Genomic DNA, 16,147 nt, shown 5'->3' on the forward strand with positions numbered 1-16,147 from the left:
CAACACTCTGTATTCTTCTTGTTCACACGAGACTTTGATCTGTGCTTTGATTTGCTCTTTCCCCGTTGGCTAGTCCGGCCTCTCACAAAGAGCCCACTTGCCTGGTCATCTCTATCTCCTTCAATGTGCCTCCGCACATCACTAGAGTTAAGTGCCTGCCGCACTTGCTCAAGCTTGATAGGCTCCTTGCTATACATCATTGAATTCTCAATATCACGATATCCTGAAGTCAATGAAAATTGCAAAGCACATGCAAGCGTCTCCTCTTCCTTTTTAATTCCTGCAATCTGTAAGTCCATGACAAGTTTATTGAACGCATCTAAATGATCTTGTAACGAAGTACCTGACCCCATCTTAAATGTGTGAAGACGCCATTGTAGCAACATTTTTGTTGTCACTGATCGGTCTTGGTATAGCCCTTCTAGCTTTTCCCATAACTGTTTGGCCGTCTCTTCGGTACTCGTACTCACTTCACAAAGCACGTTAGGTGCAAGGGATAGTTGGATTGCACTCAATGCATCCCCTTCAATCTTCTCCTTGTCGGGAGTTGATATATCCTTAGGATACTTTCCGTCAATAGCATGGATTGAACCTTCCCTCCGCAGTAACGCCATCATCTGGATCTTCCAGATATTGAAGTTGTTGCGTCCACTGAATCTATCAATTTCAAACTTCATGGAACTCATCTTTGCTTGTTCTTCTACCTTGGATCGTTAAAGAATCTTGTTGCTCTGATACCAATTGTTAGCGGAAACGTAAAAGAAAGAACACAAGATTTAACGTGGTTCGGATCAAAATAATCCTACGTCCACCAGAGAATATTTGTCTTTTTAATATTAACAAAGGAAGGGGAGAGTTCCCAATTACACTTAAAAGAATTTCTCTCTTAACTCTCTACTCACTATAATGTGTTGTATTATTTTTGGGATGGTTTCTACAAATGAAGGAGTGTATCTATTTATAGAGGTAAAGACCTCCTCTTGATGTCATTGGTGACAACAAACTACCTCCTCTTGATGTCATGACATCAAAGGAGGAAGCTTCCTCCTAGCATCCACACCAACTCTTTCCAGCAACTATTCCAATTGACATACCATTGTTAACTAAACATAAACCATCACCTTGACTTAGCCTCTTCAATTCTTTGAAAAATTAAAAGAAAAAAACCTCGACCCCTGCAACCGAGGATCGATTAAAAATTGAAGGATTGTGTTGGATATATATCAGGTAATTACAGCTGAAAATGAAGGCGAACTGGGAGATTAAGGATTGTTGTAACCACGATCAAGTCATCTTCCTTGTCACCATTGGTGTTTATACCGTCTTCATTTTTATCGTAACCTTCTCTCTCTATCTACTTCTCTTTTTATATCTTAATTACCTAATGTTTATCATGGAATATAATATTGCTTTCTTTTTGAATTTTGATATTCAATAATTGACTGATTCTTTGGATAACAGCTATGGAGAACATTTATTATAACCCCTTTCAAGCTCATCACTCACTGTATTTCTTCATGAACTAAGCCATGCAATTGCTTGTAAGCTCACATGTGGTGAGGTAATAATGTCTCTCCTCTACACTTTAAATTTAAATGATTTAGGAATCTCATCAAAATTATCGCTTCTTCTAGTCGGATATTGATCCAATTCCATTCTACTAAGTAACAGTTTTGGCTTCACCACCATGTGTGTATATATATGTTCTGCAATTTGCTAGCATTTGGTTAATTGTTTTGCTCTTTAATGTGTAGACAGAGAAATATAGATATCAGTTATTTCAGAAACCCTAAAGACTCAATTTACATCACATGTTTATATTCACTTTGAACTGTTGTGCAGATCAAGTTGAACCTAGACTAGATATTCGTCCAACATTGTAGTTTGTAGATGAATTTGACCCTTTCCTGTTTTGGTTTCGATTTCTCTGTTATTCCCTTCTTGTCTTTTGAGCATGTGCTACTTAATTCAAACAGTCATGCATGAACTTTACAACTTCTTACCATGAGAAGTCATTTGAATTTGTCTGAGTTCCAGAATTTCTCAAGAAGTCCTATGTACTTTACAGGACTTACTAATTCATAATGAGAAGTTAAGAGGAAAATATTATGGTAGGATCAATAAGATTCAAAAAGAGAAGTCTGAACTCCAAAGTTAAATTGGGCTATTAAAATGAGACAGAGTTAGTATTTCTCTATGGTATAGTTTATTTTGTAGAAACTTCACCTTCGGAAAGGTGCAGAAAATTTTGGGATAATCCATAAAGGAAAACAGAATTCTTTTGGGTCAACGGGATCTGTTTCTTTATAGTTTATACACTGTATCAAAGAACTAGCTATAAAACCTTAATGAACTTCTATTATTTCCTTTCTTTCTTTTATTTTTTTCCAAGAATTAGCATATTAAATACATGACAAACATCATGATGGCTTAGTGGCACAACAAGAAAGATTAACAAGATATGAAGAACTTCAAGGAATAAAGTAAGAAAAAGAAATTTGAGAAATAGTTTAGTACTGACTATTGAAGCTGAGTTCAGAGAAATGGTTAAGCTGGCTTGGCTATTTCGACATATCCAAAGAATGGCTGGCACTGGCCCTTACATAAAAAAGGGAAACTAGAAATAAAAAGGATAGAGGAAAAGAAAAAATGACAATGTACAAATAGTGGAATGGCTGGCACTGGCCCTTACCTATGGAAAAAGAAAACTAGAAACAGAAAGGATAGAGGAAGAAGAAACCTAAGAACTTATGACGGATGGTTCCCCAGATCAATACAAGTTCATAATATAATAAGTTCTTAGTCTTTATATTCTGAACCACACTTTTTCTGGTTTACTAGTACAGGTGGTGGGCATAGAAGTTCATGCCAATGAGGGGGGAGTGACACAGACCCGTGGAGGTGTTTCTTGGCTTATCTTGCCTGCTGGATGTAATTTCTCTTCCTTGAAACAATTTCCAATACAACTTTAAGCTTTCATTTCCTAAATGACATAATGAAGTGTCCGCTTAAGTTCCAAATTCATATGCATTTCAAATTAGCTCATCTACTATAGCTTGCTTTGTCTATTTCAGTGCTGACCTTTCTTTCACTGACTATTGTTGTGCTCGTTTTTTTTTTTTTTTTTTTTTTTGCCTAAAGATCTGGGTTCGTCTTTTTGGGGAATGGTTCTCATACTTGTGTCGACATATGTTCTCACAGCAATGATAGCTGCTGGTTGTTTTATTGCCGGTTTGCTTATCGTGTTCTTCCTTGCAAAAAATGTATGAAACTAAGAAAAACTTGCATTTATGTGTTGTACAATGATAGCAGATAATCAAGTCCTTAAACTTATTATATCTCAAACTTTTTACTTGTGTAATCTAACTTGCTTTACGTTCTTGAACAGTGGACACTTCGAGGACTTTGCATCGGTTTGTACATTCACTATCCTGATAAGTTTTAGTACTTGATTTACAACTGCTTTTTATGTTTAGTCGTTGATCTCAACAAACTGGATTTTCCAGGATTTATCATTTTCATTGGTGGAATTTGGGCTCTGCAAATACAAACGGAAGTTCGTATGCTTCGTTACGTAATTCTCTTCATAGGTATGTGCTTCTCTTCTTCCTTTCTCTCTCTTACAATTCAGTTGTGTTGCTGATATGGGTTCTCTTATATACTGCAGGTGTTATGAACAGCTTGTTTTCAGTATATGGTACGAACTATCCTTTTTCTTTGTGGAATTATAAAATTCTGCATTTGGAATGTGAGATGGCCCAACAAATATGACATTGCACAGTGGCGGATATAGTGTATTAAGTTATGGGTTCAACTGAACCCATAACTTTTGACACGGAATAAAAATTTATATGTAAGAATTCATTAAAATTACACGAATAGTAGATATGAACTCATAACTTTAAAAATATAATGGGTTCAATACTAAAGTTTTAAAAGTTGAACCCACAAAATTTAAATCCAAATCCGCCTCTGACATTGCAGATATCTATGATGATTTAATATCTCGAAGAGTGAACACAAGCGATGCTGAGAAATTAGCTGAACTTTGTCCGTGTTGTTGTGCTGGTATTTTTTGGGGAGTTCTCTGGTTAGTCATAGCATTAAACAGGATCTGATTTTTCTCATCATTTTGCGGTCATGGATTGCTCACTTGTGGAGATTTTGCAGGGGAATGATATCATTTGTTTTTCTTTGTGGAGCTATGTACCTTGGACTTGTCCTTTTATCTTGAGGTATTTTCCTGGTTGCAAACTTCCTCTTTTTTTTTTTTTTTTTTTTTATCTCTACGGTTTTATCAGTCTGTATGACGGGTGTTTATCAGATTTTACATGGTCTTCATTAATGCTATGAGAAAAATTGATTTGTTCATTTAGGTTCTCTGTGACTTACATTGTTCTATATAATTCTTTTGGACTAAAGGGGCTAGAGTTATGTGCATCATAAAGCTTTTAGTTATGGTTTACATCTGAATCTGATTCTTTTCACCTTTTTAGGTTCATTCGAATGGGTTTAAGGTCCTTACAATATGGCAGAGCAAACTTGTCGTCTCATCTTTCTTTTTATTCTTTAAATGGCTGTTGTATAGCATTCACCAACATTAGATGCGACATTCATTTTTGTCCAGGGGTGCTCTTATCATAAACCTGGCCACATTTGTTTTACCCTTCTTAGAAGGGATTAGTACAGTTATGACTTACTTTTGTATAGCAAAATCAAATACCCTGGCTTCTAGTTCACATTAGATACATCAAGGAACTTGTTCTATTTAGAAATCCTTCCATTGGTCCATTTCACTTCCGCAGAGTTGAACGAGGTGATAACTGAAATTCTTAATCATATCCGTTCTGTCATTTTGATTTAAAAAGTTACAACGTACAGAATTTGTAGTGCAAGTTCTCGAAATCTGAAGTCTGTTTTAAGAAATTGAATCAATCTACTTTCTACTTAGCTCCCCTATACTGGACCAATATATCATTAATATTCAAAGAGAGCTAGCAATTGGGGCAGTTGAATGCACACAGCCAAACTTCAGGTAACACATGTAACAATCTAAATTATAGTTTAGTAAAAGTTGCAACACTGTTGCACAATCACAGGTATGAGCAAAATTACCCCGTACTAATCCCAAAATGGTTAACTGGTTCAGTAAAATCCAATACCTTATACCTACGAGTAGTCAAAGGCAACAGGCACCACACAGTAAACACTACTTGGTGATAACCCTGCGCTTAAATTACTTGCAGCGTACCAACTAAACCGACAACTTACCAGGCATGCCAGTCAACCTACAATTCGAGTAAGGTCAAGGATGTTCCATTGTACATGTATCCTACCAGCAAAAGATTTGGGACATGGACTTGGTAATAGCAGCCTGACCTTTTGACATAATTTAGATTGTAAGTTGGTCGCTAGAAGCTTCATCCTATAAATCTGGTATCCTGATGTTTAAAAGTGGTAATACGCATTATCATATGTCCAAATCATCGTCGGGGTCCTCATCTGAATCTGGCATCTCATCATCTGAATCCCGAAAATATATTATTTCACCCCTGCCAGAATCCTCAGTTGTTTGTGGTTTCTCAACTGACGCTTGTTGCTGCTCAATTTCGCTTTCATTAAGCGATTTGCGACCATCATAGATTTGAATGGGTTTACCAGTTCCTAAGAGAGGTAAAACAACAATTTTTACTTCCAAACTAAAAGATAAACAAGCCGAAAGGAATGAAAAAGTAGGTTTATAGGCTGAGTTTCCATTTTATCTTCACAGAAAATGAGAAAAGGGCACCTAAACTAGAGGTCCACCCATACCTTGGTGCTCAAATGGGAGTACGACTTTCGCCCGGTCCAGTCTCTCCTTCTCTGACAGCTCTAAATTGAATTGAACCTACCACAAAAATTATTCATTAACATAGATGTAAAATGATCTGACTTCTAACTCCTCCTAACACGTGGATGTATCTCAAAAGGAGCTAACTGTAGCTGTATGCTGCACCATTCAAGGAAATGGGAAGAAACTACTACTAGGTTTGAACTGCAAAATAACTCACCTTTGGAACAAGACTTTGAGCAGTCATTCCATCTTCAGATGAAACTTCTTTAAATTTGATGTCTGATCCCTCAACATAAAGCTCTTCCCTCTAAGAATAGATCATTAACAGTATAAGATAAATAAAGTGCTCGTGCTATCTTAATTTGCAAAGGAACAATAGCTTTTCCTTTACCATCACTCTGACACGTCCATTTCTGCGTTTAAAGCGTACATGAAATTTCCCTCTTTTAAAGCATTGTTCCACCATTGGGAGGTCCTCTGAGGTGCTTCTCTGTCCGTTTGTTCTTTGAACTATTGGCTCCACATCCGCATGCATAGTGGACAAATATTCAAGAGTGGCAGCCACCTTGGCCTCATGAAGGTCCACATGCAACAAGCAAAATATGCATGAGACCTGGTCTGTGAGAAATATAAATTAGTTTAAGCAACTCCTTGCGATGCAAACCAGTGAAAGCAAATTTGGTTGCAACAAAAATACAAAAAAGAAATTCTTTGACAAATTCTTCCATTCTCAATTTTTCCCTCCTTTATTTTTTAGGAATTTACTGAAAGGAATATTTCAGCCAAGAAAAGCATTTTCACATATCAGGTGATAAAAAAAAGTTGCCTAATACATTCCAAATAGGAGAACAAGGTGACCAATTGATAGTTTTGGAATCTAACCTTTGAAGAATGTCCATCCTTATCTATATCAAAAAGGTTCAAGCTAACGATGATTAAAATGATGCCTTTGTAGGATTTTGATTTCTGATTTCTGATTTCTTAGTGCACACAGTAATAGCTAAGAGACTCCGAGAATAAATTAATGAAGTGAACTGATATGAGGACCTTAAGCCTACCTCAAAGATCAGCTATGTAAATGAACCCACTACATTAGATGCACCTTAACAGAAAAAAGAGTTCTTGGGCAAATGACAGCTAAGCTTCTTCTGCCAATGTGTCTTTTCCAGACAGGATACTGTACACTGTATTGATATTTGATACCAAGTAATCTTTTAGCTATAAAACTTGCAATACAGAGCAAAGTCAATATGTTCGGTTCAATGGCTAATGCACCTGGCATTCATATTCCATTTGGGCTCTGTTTGACGGCATTAACAAAACTTGTGAACTTCTTTTTTCGACTTCCTCCATGCGTTACATCATGTTTATGCCAGGTAAACAAAAATAGTGGATCAAATGTTTCCAGAATAAGATACATCCAGACAAAGCAGCAGTTATAAGAACAAATTACAATTTGCTATAGATAGCAAGGCCACCACATCTAAATCAGAAAGAAGTTATGAAGGCAGCATGACATCTCCTAAAGCATACCACGATAAAATGAATACAGCATATATCTAGCACAAGGAAAACTTTGGGGCCTAAATCTGGGAGATGCAGATATCATGAGTTTCTGGCAGGAATATCTAGTTGTCTAGGTTAACATATAATGTGGGGAATTGATAAAGATGGAAACCAACAGCAAATCTTGATTTCATAGCCAGCTGTCATAACATTTTCACCACATATTTTCATTACTAAGCTACAACACATGATAGCCGGAAAAAATTGTGCCTACCATGACTGCGAAGATGACTTAAGATTCTTGCAACAGAAGGTAGAGATGAATGTCTCAAGATCTCACTTACCTGGAAAAGGAATTCGAAAGTTAATATGATGGTATTAAGAGAAATGGAGGAAGCACAAGAAGGGAGAGATTTTCTGTATCGAAATGAACACTAATATGCAAATGTTCAAACTAATATCAAAGAATTACTGAGTATTAAAAGCTACGCATGACTAAATCTTAGTGCGGAATACAGTTGGTCTCTTTCAAAAACTGAAACTTACGTAGCTCACTTCTTCATTTCATCATCATAGCCTTCACTGTACGTGCCCTAGTATATTTTGTAATGATAAAACATTTAAAAAAATGATTCACTGCTATCATAAGCAATCAACCAAAGCTGTAGCTTATTTAAAGTGATTCATTTTAGAGTTAATACTAAAGTGCAGATTTAAGCGGTCAGTTTTTCTTCTTTTATTTTGCTTAATACTTTTATTTCAATTTTACCTTTTAGTGTTGGAAAAATTTCGCATTAGAATTTCGAATTAAACATCAGAAACAGAACATTAGTTTACCTCAAAAGAGGAGGATATATCTAGTTAACCAATATAAAGTTTTAGGCAATGAATACATTACCAAAGAGCATCTCAAAATGTACTTGTACATAAAATTGCCAATCTGGATATACTGCCTCCACTCAACCTTTCTCAAGAGAAACTCTTACCATTTTGGAGCTTATAAACTGATCTAAGATGAAAATGAAATATCAGTTATTTTTTGAGAAGTTAAATAAGCAAGTTAAGGATGGTATATCACAGACTTTATCATGCCCAAGTAAATGAATTACTATGGTGCAGTGAATGTCCAAAAGCAGGTGCACATGCGATGGACCATTGCATTCTAAACAGAGCTCAGTTTCACAGAGCTAGTGGTGTTATTTTGAATGAATTAATGCATGATCTGAAAAATGTGATCTACAGATAAATTATGCTTCACCTCCTATTTAGCGAAGACAAATAAATAAACTTAAAAGAAGTGAGAAATCTAATAGAACAACATGTTTCAGTGAGATATAAATGCCTTCATAAAACATTTTCTATTTCTGAAGTGTCAGCTTCTGCACAAACTCATCATAAAAATATCTCGATCCATTCAACTAAAACAGTTCTTTTGAGTAGAAAGAGTTCAAGGTTACGCAACTATTTAGGAACCATATCTTATTTACGTTCCATCTTTTGATAGTTAAATCAAGAATGGTAAAACCAGAATGCTCTAAACCTAATCAAGGTTTTTATTACTTAAGAAATTTGACAAAACAACTGATGCCTCGACTGCATATGCAGAAGATTTTCCCATTGTGGTCAACCAGATGAGGCAATCAGTTACATTTTCCATAATTTGACAAATCATGGAACCCCAACTTATTATATCCACAATTTTCTAAGCATCACTCAATGCAAAAAAACTAGAGTGGATCAGTTGATGAGAGACGATAAGAAATTATCTGTGTATAGCCACTAATGCGAAGATAGGCACTGCTAATTGTAGTAAAACAAAATGATAGCTCTGATTTAGTACTGGATGTATTAAAGTTGTTAAAATAAGAAACAGAGAAGTTTCCTCATGTAAAAGTACATCAACACTGAATGCGTGCAATCAGCCATTCACTAAGTGACAAAAGAACTATCATGTCTTATATCTGGAAAGCAATGCAGAAAAACTAAACTAAGAAAAATCTAGGAAGTTTCCTCATCAAACGAGCACACAGTTCTAACTGCCATAGATAGCAGGACCAATAACATAGTGACAAAATAGTAGGTGCAATAGTACATTAAGTCTGCTGATTGCCATGCTTTCTATGTGACTGATATTTCAACTTTAGAGAATGTATAGAATAAAGTTTCATCCGTCGAAACTCATGACCGAAGGTATAAGTACTTTTCGCTTAAGTCAGGATTCCTATTTCAGAGTAATAAGAAAAGAGAACCTTCCCTGTGAATGCAGGACCAAGTTTTCTACACGACTTCTTCTATGAAGAAGTTTCCTTCAACAAAAACTTACTAAGGACAAACTACTTATTGGTTGCTCAATATCTATTGATCACTACACATCTTCGCAACAAACTACAGTATGCAGATATGAAAACCAAACCAATTGTTCCTAATTAATGACGAAGTCACTTGACACACAAGCAACATCCACCCTTAGCTCACTAAACCAAAACTGACATTAAGTAGCATTACCGAGTCTATTGCAACTGCAAATCTCCCTTTTCCCTCTTCAACTATTTCTGCCAATTACAACAAATAAGATCAGTCTGAATTCATCAAAACACAACATGATTTTTACATTAACAAAAATTCTCAAAGCCTTACCGTTTCCTAGTTCAACAATTGAAGAAAAAACCTTGTCCAATTCTTTCAAGTTTTTACATAAACTAGTTCTAAGTAAGGTGTCTTCGTACGGATTTCTTACAGTTCCTCTCTCCATCAACTTTTTTTTCCATCCAAGAGGATCCGAATAGCAATCTAAAACTCTTAGCCTGAGCAAAATTCAGTACATTAACAAAAAACACGCATTTTATTCTCATAATAAATAAAATTGATTCACTAAAAGAAGGATGATTCTAACCATTTACTTGATGAAGAAATGTCGAAACCTTTATTTTTCAACAGTTCAGCATAGAACGACGGAGGCCGAGCTAAAGCAACCAGCACAACGCCTCTGTATGAACCATCCGTCAACAAATTTATCAAATTATCACATAAATTAAAACATGATATTCTTATTAGTTTGATAAATATTAAGTAATAAATTGCATGAAGAGGTGAACTGACCGAGACTGTGATTTACCGGCGAGGATGTTGGACGTGAGTTGCGTGAGATTATGGTTGAAGACGAAGGAACCGAGAGGGGTGTGGATAGTATCCTTTATGCTAAGAACGGGAGCGTGTTCTCCTTCGAATGCTCCGTCACGGAGAGCTCTGTTGATTGTTTCCGCCATTGTAGAACACACCAAGAGCTGCAAAGGGGAAAAATGGCGGAGAAAAACCCTGGGTTTAAAGAAGTTCCTAATTTTTATTTTGGCCCCTTGGATTTGCACTCGACACCCACCTCTTTTTTCAAAAACTCTTTTTGATCAGTGTTACCCATTGTTTTTATAATGTAGTCTTTGGGTACGCATATTATATGTCAATAATAATAATTTTTTTAGAATTATATGAATAATATCCAAAATATGTGTTTGCGTTATAAAATAAAACTTATTGAAAAATTGTGTCTTCCTAAAACTGATTAACATTAATCATTTTTAGGAAGTCGGGTAGAGTGGTTCGTACTTCAGTTTATTTCGATACGTGCTTCATCATACAAATATATTATAGTATAATAACTATACTATATATTTCATCGTTACGTAATGAGAGATTTGACGATATGATACTATAAAATATAAGTAACAATTAAAACAAATATCGTATTTAAAGTAACAGTACGATACAATACAATAGGTAACAACCATCCAAACAAGTTGTTAGTCTCGTCTAACAACATGATCTATATAAAGTGATATTATACAGAAATTTTAGTAAAAGAATCCTAGTTCTAGAGCATTAATTGTTGCGTAAATTTTGAAAGAAGAATCCTAAATCTAAAGTGAGCGTAATTGCTTGGATGCTATTTGTTAGCCATATTGATTAGAGTTACCCACTTATTACGTGTTTGGCACAATTTTGGTAAAAGAATACTAAGTCAGAATTGACATTAATTCCTGGTTCAATTTCGAAAATTTGGTTTATTATATTTACATATTACAATTTTATCCAACATAAAATATACTTACGAGGGGCAAAAAAGGCAAACGACATTTCGCTAAGGGACTTCATGCTTTTAATATAGTACTAGTCCCTATGTTCGTGCGTTGCACAAGAAATACATATTAAAAATAATAAACTTTCAATTGCTTATACTATTGAATATGTATACAGTAGGAAGTTTAATAATCAATTTCTTAAAATAAAAGTAATATAATATATAATTCAAATCAAGTTATCAATAACGTTTTTGGCTTAATATATTAAAATTTTTTAGAATCACAACGTTATGTGATTAAAGCTGTAAAATACAATATTATTCACTATTATTTGTAAAGCGATAATTTACTTTAGTTAAGCCTTAGAGCTTTATGAAAGTCTAATGTGTTAAGCGTGTTGAACTCTACTTCATGCCTCATGGCCCTAACGTTTTCTTTTTGCGTTGGAAGTTACTTTGTTTTAACTATTATATATTTTTATGTCTAAATTTTTTAAATTTCTTGACCGCACATCCAAAACACATTTGTTTTAACATACGAAGAAATCATATTGTACAAAAGTTATGGCAAAGAAATAATTTATGTCAAACATTATAAAATGCATATCGAAATAATAAACTTTTTATTACGATAAGTACTTGACGTCACTTATTACTGAATATGTATGAAGTTCAATAATTCTGTTTAAAAAAGTAGTATATATTATCCAAACTAAGTCATTAATAAAATTTTGACACAATTACAAAGTAAAAATGGAACTAAACATTTTGAGAGTTATGTTAAAAGATTTAAAATCACTTCGAGAATGCAACAAAAACTTATGGAGAATATATATTCAAAATTTATGATCATGTCATGTAATAAATTAACTTTGATAACTGAGGTGTAAAGATTGCTATTTGTGGTGATTTTTGTACTTGGTTCTGCAGAAGAATTGAAATATATCTAATATTTGACTTGTTTTGGTTCTAATCCACAATCAACTTCCCAATTGTCTAATATTTATAGCACAGAACTATATCTAACGAATATAGAATTTAATTTTCATTCAAATAATGAATGGACAAATACTTTCCTTTACGAACTGGACTCTAAGAATGATATCTTGACTTGGACTCTACAATATTTGAATTACTTTTACTTTTCTAGGCATAACGTTTAAGATATAATTTAATTATGGAAGGGCATAATAGGCGGCTAATATTTTAAGTTTATTTTTGTCGTTCAACATTTAGCGTAGAATATTCGTGCTTTTATAATAATGTAGATAGATATAGATATAGATTGTATTGTATTGTATTATTTTATGAGTATAATTTTGAATAGATTATATTGTTTGCTACTGTTAAACAATATTTTATTGTTTGATTTGATTGTATCGTATTATACTATAACGGATAAATTTACTAAAATACCCTCAATTGTTAAATATTAAATTTATTAAGAATTACGCATAAAAATAATTTAAGAAAATCTCTTTCCACTAATTTATCACCAAATATGTCTTATAAATAGATTAAGCAATAAAATTCATACAAATTCTAACAAATTAGTAGAACAATATTAAGAAAAATAATAAGTACACTCCATTCCTAACTAGATAATAATAATAGTAATAATAATAAAATAAAAAATAAAATAGTAAAGAACTATGATAAAGAGAGGAACGAGAAATTGGCGGAACAAAGGAAACAAAAAAGGCAAAACACTTTTGACGCTGGATAGTTCAAAATATCCTCCATTTCCTGAGTCGATAGTTCAATTTCGATCATACAATTAATTCAACTTCCAATGATGATATATATTTTTTTCAATTTTTATATTTTATATGCACGCAAAAAATATTATAGAAGTTAATAGAAGCAAGTATAATTTGAGAAAATAAGTAACTTTCTCAATCTTTTTTCGCCTCGTCATTAGAACGGTGAGAGAAATATTTTCAGGAAGAGTCATATAATATTCCTCGAATGAAAATTGGACCAATCACATTTCTCTCCCTCAATTATTAGTTCAGACTAATTACAAGTAAAAACATAATTGAACTTTTGTTAAAATTTAATTGAAACAAACCATGAATTGTGGGGAAAAAAAAAAAAGAAGTTATACGGGATGATAGAAATTAGAAATAAAATGAAACAGCTACCGAGTTTGCACAACAACCTTCTTAAGTAATATTCTTCTGGGGGATTTGCATCTATTACCGCTTTTTAGGTCACGTTTTAACTTGTACCCGCTCTATAAAAAAATTGTAAGTGTACCCACTTTTTCGTGTAACTTCAGTATACGGGGCTGAGGGTACCAGCCATCTATTTCGTATTTCGTATTCTGTACTTCATATCTCTTATATTGCTGTTATTTTATTATGCATTTTTATGGTACTATTATATCGGCTCCTATTACCTTTTTGAGCTGAGGGTCTCCTGGAAACAGTCTCTCTACCTTTCGGGGTAGGGGTAAGGTCTGCGTACATATTACCATTCCCAGACCCCATTTGTGGGATTATATTGGGTCGTTGTTGTTGTTGTTGTTGTCAGTATACGGGGCTGAAGTAACAAAGGCAATCACGCGAACTTCAGCATTCTAGTAGATGGGCCTAAAGTAGCAAAAATTGTTGAACCAAGTGTGCTGAAGTTTTTGTTTGTTAGATGAAGTTTTGTTCTCTATTTGCTGAAATTTTTGTTTGTAATTGCTGAACTTAAGCACTCTAGTAGCTGAAGTTTTGTTCTCTATTTGCTGAAGTTTTTGTTTGTAATTGCTGAACTTAAGCATTCTAGTAGCTGAAGTTTTGTTCTCTATTTGCTAAAATTTTTGTTTGTAATTGCTGAACTTAAGCATTCTAGTAGCTGAAGTTTTGTTCTTTATTTGCTGAACTTCAGCATGTTTTACCTGAAGTTTTTCACGTAAACTTAGCGTTGGCTGAAGTTTTTATTTGTAATTGCTGAACTTAAGCATTCTAGTAGCTGAAGTTTTGTTCTTTATTTGCTTAACTTCAGCATGTTTTAGCTAAAATTTTGTATTATTAATGGAGAAAGTTCAAATTATATATTCAAGACGACATTTCTCAACAATGGCAGTGTCATACTCAGTTTTTAATTTAGAATATTCCTCCTCCGGTTTCTTGTTTTTATAACGTGTCCTCCTGCTCTGAAACCAAACAACAACTTGGTGAGGATCAAGGCCAAGCTCAGAAGCAAGCCTGTCCTTCCTCTCTGTCTCCGGTTTGTGTTCGTCCTCAAAGCTTGGTCAAGAAGATTAACTTGTTCTTCGCTAAACTTCCTCTTCATATATATAATTTCTAGTTATTTTTCCTTCGTTTAATAGTTTTATTTGTAATTTGTTTTTAAATAATCTGGTAAATATACTTATGGCAATCATCCCCATGAACTGAAGTTTCATAGCAGCATCAACAGCAGCAGAAGAAAGAAGAAGAAGAAAACGAAAGAGGAGAATGAGGAGGAGAAAGGGACTGAAGTTGTTTAAAAAGTAGGTACAAGTTAAAACTTTAAAAAAAAATAGGTATAGGTTAAATGGGGGCAACCAAATAGGGCGGCCCATGCAATTTTTATTATTCTTCTTTATCTTGTTAGCAAGGGTGGCTTTAGTTTAGACCTTTAGGGTAAGGCAGGTGTACTATTTGCCTTAGGCCCCAAAATATTTAAGGTCTGATAATATGAATTACTACTATTTTATATAATATGTATAATTTATATTTAAATAATTATTAATACAAGATTTCAAATTTTTACATTTTTTAAATTTGATAAAGGTAGGATTGAGTGAATTCCTTAATAGGTAAGAGCAAGATTTGCGTACACACATCCTCCCTAGATTTCACATATGAGATTAAACTGGGTTTGTTGTTGTAGGATAGAGTGAATAAATTCTATATATTTTTCTCTCATTAAATTAAATAATATATTTGCCTTCTCATTTATTCTATTTTTCTTCCTTTATGTATAGTTTCTTTTTCATATGTCTTATGTTTTTTTTTATAAATAAACCAATGACAATCTGTACAAGAAAAAAACCTGCAGAGTGACATCTCTAATCTGCAGCAACTTCAAACTTACCTCTAATTCTGCTTGAGCGCTACTAGACAGGGTAAAAATTTAGCTTATGTAGACTCTTAGCTAGCCTACTCTTCATTGATTCTATATAAAAGTCTTCCTGTATGATTTTTCTAGCTATTATCCTTGCTTCAGTTTGTTTGGCTTGAAATATTGTGGCATTTCTTTCAATCCAAATCTGGTAAACACAAGCGGCTAGTGACATTCTGTATATAGCTGTATTTGAGCTCCTTCCTCTTGCATAGTCCTCGGCCCATTTCAACTCCCCATGCCATGGCATTGCTACTCTGTGAACCCCCTACCATTGTAGTAGACTGTTCCAAACTTGTGCTGAATAATCACACTGAAAAAATAGATATCCCCTCCTCCTCTTTTACCCTAACCTTCGCTATTCCCCTCACCCTATTCTGTCACGACCCTAACCCTAAACCTGATCGTGATGGCGCCTCTCTTGAAGACAAGGCCAGCCAGTCTAACCCAATTCATCTTTTAAAGTAGTTAATTAACACAAATATAGATAATAATGCGGAAGTCCAGCCCGACACAGCCCTAACCGGGGTGTCACAAGTCACGAGCATCTATATGAATGAAATTTTCACTTTACAGTCTAGAAATACACTGAACAAGAATAATGAATAACATAGAAAGACAGTGGTGCTGCGAACGCT

At 34.1% G+C, this 16,147-nt stretch overlaps 1 protein-coding gene and 2 long non-coding RNA genes across 3 annotated transcripts; 2 read left to right on the forward strand and 1 right to left on the reverse strand.

The window, feature by feature from the left end:
* The first annotated feature begins 1,039 nt into the window (after window positions 1-1,039).
* On the forward strand, window positions 1,040-3,824 carry LOC107769855 (uncharacterized). Its single transcript, XR_001644494.2, has 6 exons — window positions 1,040-1,336; window positions 1,462-1,561; window positions 2,847-2,931; window positions 3,389-3,413; window positions 3,507-3,590; window positions 3,668-3,824. It is a non-coding gene; the product is annotated as an uncharacterized LOC107769855 (long non-coding RNA).
* Window positions 3,825-3,970: 146 nt separating this feature from the next.
* Window positions 3,971-4,797, forward strand: LOC107769856 (uncharacterized). The gene is made up of 3 exons (XR_001644495.2): window positions 3,971-4,090; window positions 4,171-4,235; window positions 4,497-4,797. It is a non-coding gene; the product is annotated as an uncharacterized LOC107769856 (long non-coding RNA).
* Window positions 4,798-5,030: 233 nt separating this feature from the next.
* LOC107769854 (elongator complex protein 5) lies at window positions 5,031-10,734 on the reverse strand. The gene is made up of 9 exons (XM_016589112.2): window positions 10,439-10,734; window positions 10,233-10,325; window positions 9,977-10,143; window positions 9,845-9,891; window positions 7,614-7,683; window positions 6,225-6,451; window positions 6,051-6,140; window positions 5,812-5,887; window positions 5,031-5,664 (listed from the first exon to the last, which is right to left on the reverse strand). Exons 1-9 carry the CDS (start codon window positions 10,603-10,605, stop codon window positions 5,471-5,473), a joined length of 1,131 nt encoding a protein of 376 aa, XP_016444598.1. The 5' UTR covers window positions 10,606-10,734; the 3' UTR covers window positions 5,031-5,470.
* Between the last annotated feature and the right edge of the window lie 5,413 nt (window positions 10,735-16,147).

This window comes from Nicotiana tabacum, chromosome 3 (assembly GCF_000715075.1).
Source record: "Nicotiana tabacum cultivar K326 chromosome 3, ASM71507v2, whole genome shotgun sequence".
Lineage (NCBI taxonomy): Eukaryota > Viridiplantae > Streptophyta > Magnoliopsida > Solanales > Solanaceae > Nicotiana > Nicotiana tabacum.

Coding starts and splice junctions, on each gene's coding strand:
- LOC107769854 (XM_016589112.2), bottom strand. CDS start 10,605: ATGGCGGAAACAATCAACAGAGCTCTCCGTGACGGAGCATTCGAAGGA. Junction 6,452..7,613: donor AAGTCATCTTCGCAGTCATG/GTAGGCACAATT, acceptor TATTTCTCACAG/ACCAGGTCTCATGCATATTT. Junction 6,141..6,224: donor ATGGACGTGTCAGAGTGATG/GTAAAGGAAAAG, acceptor ATCTATTCTTAG/AGGGAAGAGCTTTATGTTGA.